Source organism: Grampus griseus (genome assembly GCF_964374135.1).
Source record: "Grampus griseus genome assembly, chromosome: 18".
Lineage (NCBI taxonomy): Eukaryota > Metazoa > Chordata > Mammalia > Artiodactyla > Delphinidae > Grampus > Grampus griseus.
Window position 1 is genome coordinate 66,171,698 of NC_139012.1, and position 6,522 is coordinate 66,178,219.

A 6,522-nucleotide genomic window follows, 5' to 3' on the forward strand; every position below is an offset into this window, starting at 1 on the left:
GGTAACAAAGGTGGTAGAGTATCTTCATCTGTAAGAATTGTTTTTCCTGCTTACAGACTTTTAAATCTCAGTTTGGAGATTTTACAGATGGAATCTTTAGATGGGGCAGTGAAATTTTAGCTGGTCTTCTACAGTTTAAGCTAAAATAATGGACCATTAAGGCGAATTTTCTCTAGAAAACCTGCTGATTTTTTTTTTTAAAGGATATTAAACATTTTAAAGACATTTCTATGCACCTCTACATCTGAAGAAGTTTGAACGTTTCTTACAAATTTCAGGAGACTGAACAGACTTCCCTTGCCCCAACATTTTGTCTTTCTTTCCTGGTTTAAATATCTGTAGTGTGGGACAGGCCAAAGCAAGTACAGGCCTGGTTGAATTTGGAACTCTGCTAACCTGTGTGTTCATCTCTCCATCAGGTCCACTCAGCTTCAGCTCTGGAAAGCTACCCAGCTCAGCCGGATGGGTTTCCTAGTTATCCTTCAACACCAGGAACACCATTTTCTTTGCAACCAGGCCTGTCCCAGAGTGGGTGGCAGTGAATACATTTAAATGCATATTCTCCTCCAGGGCAACATCAGAATCGCCTGAGGACTGCAGTGAACAATTGGACACACAAATGTGCAGTTGGCCAAAAGTCAGGAAATGAGGATGAGGATAATCCTGGGGAAATTGGGATAAGAGCTTAAAAAACGTCGTTACATTTTTTAAAAATGGTTTTAAGTATGGACATTCCCCTATGTAAATATGCTGACAATAAATTGTATGGAGAATAGTATTTTTAAAAGTATTTGGGGGGCTTCCCTGGTGGCGCAGTGGTTGAGAGTCCGCCTGCCGATGCAGGGGACACGGGTTCGTGCCCCGGTCCGGGAAGATCCCACATGCCGCAGAGCGGCTGGGCCTGTGAGCCATGGCTGCTGAGCCTGCGCGTCCGGAGCCTGTGCTCCGCAACGGGAGAGGCCACAACAGTGAGAGGTCCGCGTACCGCAAAAACAAACAAAAAAGTATTTGGGGACTTTTCACCACCCACCCTATGAAATTTTGAATCATGTATATGATCTATATAAGAAGAATACTAAAGAGGTTGAACTCTTTATAGCCGAATACAGCCTTAAATCTGCTTGTACAGCATCCACTGACAGAAGTAATAGTCGTGCCTCAGACTTAACGGGTTGCATGTGGCCTTGGGGGAGTTACTACCCTTGGTATGCAAGAGTGCTTCCTATTAGCATCACTGGAACTCAGTATCCGTACTCCATGTGTATCCACAAAAGGGAACTTGAGACCCACCGTTATTTTTAACTTCTGACATTAATGATCATATGTGTACTGCTGAATTTAACTCAGTGTATTTCAGGTAAGTGAAAATGGTGCTTAATATAGTCTTTAGAATGACTTTCAGGTGTTTTCAACTAAAAACATATATATCCAGAACTACTTTCTTACAGAAATACAAGTAAGGCTTGTGATAATTTGCCTTCAAAACTTATTTCTTAATCTCAGCAGTATCCAAATGAGTGAGGAACATTTGACTGACCCTTGGGCCACCTCTATTACTCATTGTACTCTGGAAGCTCTTGGTGAATGTTTACAATCATGGGATGTAGTATTTCTATTTGTACTTAGAATCACATGCTTACCTAGAATAATTATGTGACAACAGACAGAAAGACTTGCTCTGTTAGTAAATATGCAGTGTGTACTCTATTAAGGTTCTGTGCTAGTATAACACGATTGAATGTCGTTACGTGTAACAGCTGCCGCATTTGGGGGACAGGGCGTAGGGAGGATGATTTCCAATCCTGTGATTAAAAGTATAAACCATAGAATCTACTGTAGTACATTTCATCATCTAGAAGTTTTACTTTTATAAAGATGGTGTCTGGAAGATGTTGCTAATGTATTTTCCTTCAACCTGGGGAAAAAACTTTTTAAGTATATTAATATTCCTGTATGGTTAGTTTTTAACAATTTTTTAAAATAAACCTTATGGATACGACATACTTTACGTGTTTTATTCAATGCTTGGGTAAGTGTTTTAAGTTTTTGTGCTGGAGCTAATATATAGAACATTTTTGTCTGAATTTAGTTGAAAGTCAGTATCTACTACTGATGCTCATTCCTTTAAATAATATCTCACGTGAAACTTATAACCAACACTTGACACAGACTATTTATGCCTTTAATTATCTTTGAACACAGAATATAACCTCATAGTTAATTTTATGCCACTTCTTAGAAGTTGTCATTTGTTCTTTTTTAGTCTACATTCATAAAACATTTTAAAGATTATATTGTATATTGTACATACATTGCTTATATATGTTGACCGTTCATTTAGAAAAAAGTTACTGAATGAGTAATCTTTCTATGGTGCTGCTACTACAAGGTTTATTTCTACTGTTCTATAAGCCCCTTCTCATCATAGCAAAGGAATGACATCCTGCTCGTCTTGTAGATGTATTCCTGGCATCTTCTACATATTCAGCACTGAAAAATGAAGAGAGCATTTTTGGAGCACTTGCAGTCATTACTGGGGCCTGGTTTTATGTGTCTCACACCCTATGAGGTAAGGACCAGCAACCTAACCAACCAGATAAAGAAGCCAAGATGTAAGTCACAGTGAGTAAAGGGTAAGTTTGAACCAAGCATTTACCACCAATACCAGGCCACTTGTACTACCAAGTGCTGTGAACATACATAGGAGGGAGATGACCTTACTGCCTGAGGGAATCTAGAAAGATTTCTCAGTGACATTCAAGTCTTAAAGGGTGAATAAGAATGAACATACTTTATAAAGGCACAAAGTGTGACAGACTATTGAAGTAAGATAATCATACAACTGGATAGAGTTGAATGAGGTTTGTAGTTTGAATGAATCTAAAAAGCAAGGGAGGGACCTCATGGTCAATGACCTTGAAAGCCATGCTGAGGGGCAGGGCGTTTGCTCTATGGTCAACAGCTTGGAAATTTATTAGAAAGCACTTTGCAAACATCAGGCTGCAGCATGCAGGTTGGATTAGAGATAGTAAACTGTATTGTTACTGCAGAGATTCCAATATGCAGACAGGGAGGACTGCCATTATGAAAAGGCAATAGAAGTGGACCTCTCTGGCCTCTTTCCATAAAGGCCCGTAGTCTTCATAGAATTTGGAAACACAGTCAGTTCATGTAATTGATTAACCTTAATTTTAAGCTTCACCACTTGATTTGCTAGATGGGTCTAGTCTGTGCATTTATAAAATACAGTTACTGTCACCGAATTTTAGAAAAGACTTTACACCACATCAGATTTAATGAGCCTTTGTTGTTTTTAAAGGTGACACAATAGTAGTAAACAATGTCTAATTTGGTTCAGCTAAAAGATGAAGTATTGGCCAATATCAGCAGGTAAGTTGGGGAGAATGATCAAAATTAACATCTCCCCAAGGTCCTAGTACTCAGGAGGGGCATTATGATAAGTTTTCAATTTCAATTTAAAATTTAATTTATGCCCAATAAAGTTTATGGTAAGAGTTAAAAGTCATCAGTGTTGGGCTTCCCTTTTGGCGCAGTGGTTGAGAGTCCGCCTACCGACGCAGGGGATACGGGTTCGTGCCCTGGTCCGGGATGATCCCACATGCCGCGGAGCCTGTGCGTCCGGAGCCTGTGCTCCGCAATGGGAGAGGCCACAACAGTGAGAGGCCCGCATACCGCAAAAAAAAAAAAAAAAAAAAAAAAAAAGAATTGGATGAATGAGAATGAATAAGACAGAATGGATGATGTATATTGATGAAAAGTTAATGAAATCAGAGAACTTCATCATTTAAAGAACAAGGAACATTTTCCTAAGGGACCATCAAAAGTCCTGGAACAGATGTGTGCATCTTAAGAGATGGTGGTGGGTGCATCTGGCGGAAGAGTGTTCCTGAAGCCAGAAGCTTCAGAAAGGAGAGAGGCCTGTGGCTAGAGTGGATGGTTTCAATATCCCTTTGTGCTCGAATATGAACGTTCAGGGAAAATAAAATGTACATCTTTGGGGATGGCATCCTGCCTGTCAAGAGTAGGAACAGAATTAAGGCTTTTAAAAACATAGCTGTCCTACTCTGGGAATATTGCCAATATTTTGAAATAACTGTAAATGGAAAGTAACCTTTAAAAATTAAAAAAACTTAAATTAAAAAAAAATAGCTGTTCTCATTTCAGGACTTTGCCTAGTTGAGGAACTGAAAGAATGAAGGTTTAGAAACACAGAAAAATCTTCATCAGAAGTGCATTCTGGCAATTCTCAATCTGATTTATCCCTACCTCCCACTCCCCCTTGACAAAGGGGAGAAAATTCCATTAACTGGCCCATGTATGGTTTAATATCATTAGCAAAGGAAGAGGAAACATTGCAAATGGGTTTATGTTTCATTCATTTCCTGAGGCTCCTGGCTAGGGACTCAGCTTGTCCTAGATGTTCCTTAGTTGTTGAAATCATTCTTGCTTTCTAGGCTGAGATATTTGGAACATTTTGCAGGAAGAAGAAAAACAGTTGTTTAGTCATCTTCCAAGGGGATGTGTTTGTTGTAAGTGCTCTGGAGACTTTCCAGCCACCACCAGGGAACACTTATTGTTACTGTTGTTTTGAACCTTGCACCTCAGTGACTGGTGGTTCTGGTGTAAGTGGTATCTAGCCAATATTAAGGGGAAATGGATTTAGAAATTAACTAAACCGGCACTTCCAAAACGTTGTTTTCATGACTTTGGAGGGTCATCTGATTCGGAGGGAAAGCAGCTTCCAGTTCCAGGGAAAGACTGTCTATGATCTATTCTCAAGAAATGATGGAAACAGGAAGTTTTCATGTTGCTCTTTCCATTAGAGGTTAGTCCCAAAGTGAAGGTGACATGGTGATGAAGCAGAGGCCAGGAGGAAACTGGAGTCTATGGATTGACAGCACAGAACCAGGAACGGACCTCGAGTTTTCAAATTTGCAGCAAACTGGAGAAGCATTAGACAAGGGAGAGAAGGGACGTGATGAATGTTTGAACACATCCAATCACTAAGCAATCTTCTACTCAGCTGAAACAAGGGGAAAAGATGATATTGTGAAAATTAACCCAGCATTCCCATTTTTAGAAAGAAGACAGCTGAGTCCTGAGAAATACAGCTCAGCTCCCATTCATGGGAATAATAGTTATGATGTATTAATGCCAGTCATTATTCTGAGTATTTTTTTTTTTTGGCGGTGCCGGGTGGCATGTGGGATCTTAGCTCCCCAACCAGGGATTGAATCCGTGCCCCCTGCAGTAGAACTGTGGAGTCTTAACCACTGGACCGCCAGGGAAGTCCCTATTCTGAGTATTTTACATGCACTGTTTCACATATTTGTCACACAGACAACTCTGGTAAAGACCACCAGCATGCCCATTTTACAGATGAAAAGAAAAAAATGAAACATGAAGAGGTTAAGTTACCCAGTGTCACACAGCTAGTTCATGGTAGAGCCAGGATTTCTTTAAATCCAGGCAGCGTGAGCCCAGAGTCTACTTCTTAACCACTATGCCTGTAGTATCATTTCCACATCAAGCCATAACCGAGGACGTATGAGGAGAAAGCAGAGGAAAGTATTCGAAAGCTGAAAGTCTCTGACTCTGTGCATGCATGTGTGTCTGTTTTGATCTGTTTCTGGTCCCCAGCCTCCTTTCCCCAAGTCTGATATTCCATACTAATGCTTATAATTACCAACTGTGCATGACAGCCCTGCCTGGTTATTACCGTAATTTGAGTTTGTGGAGAAGGCAGTTATGAATCAAGTAGTTGGCAAAAGTAACCCACAATCTGGGAGGTTTTTTCAGATGAAGTTGCTAAGAAGAAAATAACTACATGGTTGGGAGAAAAGAAAAGACTAGAAAAGATAAGCTGGGAAATATCAGAGGTTGTTTTGTGTTGTTTTGTTTCCACAAACAAAATATTATTTGGAATATTGATATGAGAAAGATGAACATTAGAAAATTAGAAGATTGGTGCTTTCGGTATTGGAGTGAGTGCAATATTGCCCTTGTTTCTGAGTAATATGATGAAGTAAAGACTCCTGGGACAGGAGCCCAGGGATCTGGATTCGAGAAAGAACTTTGCCATTTGTGAGCTGTTATCTTTGATAAATTACTTATTCATGCATTCAGCAAGTGACTGTTGGATGACAGTTACGTGCCTGCATTGTTCTAAATGCTGCAGGTGCTGTGTTAAATAACAGACCCAGACAGCCACTCCCCTCATGGAAGTTATAATGTAGCGTAGGAGTCAGCAAACATTTTCTGTAAAGGGAAGGATAGTAAATATGTTAGGCTTTGCAGGCTGTACAGTCTCTATAGCAACTACTCAATAGGTAGGTTTAGTGCAAAAGTGACCAAAGACAATATAGAAACAAACAGACGTGGCCGTGTTCCAATAACGTTTTATTTACAAAAATTGGTGGTAGAGCAAATTTGCCCAGCAGGCTATAGTTACCCAACTCCTGGTCTAGAGGAAGAAACAAACATGAACCAAAGAATTATGCA

The 6,522-nt window shown here is 40.0% G+C and overlaps 1 protein-coding gene across 2 annotated transcripts in view; it reads left to right on the forward strand.

Moving 5' to 3' along the window:
- Positions 1-2,536, forward strand: part of PROSER1 (proline and serine rich 1) — a 28,739-nt gene extending 26,203 nt beyond the window's left edge. Inside the window, exons 13-14 of one of the 2 annotated variants that reach the window (XR_014298083.1) lie at positions 420-1,357; positions 2,459-2,536. Coding sequence is in view for 1 of the 2 variants with exons in the window: in XM_082675777.1 (XP_082531903.1) it covers positions 420-542 (123 nt within the window). In the remaining variant the exon portion in view is untranslated. Of the gene's footprint in view, positions 1-419; positions 1,994-2,458 lie in introns of those variants that run through there. The other variant, XM_082675777.1, reaches the window with a different exon arrangement.
- The last annotated feature ends 3,986 nt before the right edge of the window (positions 2,537-6,522 follow it).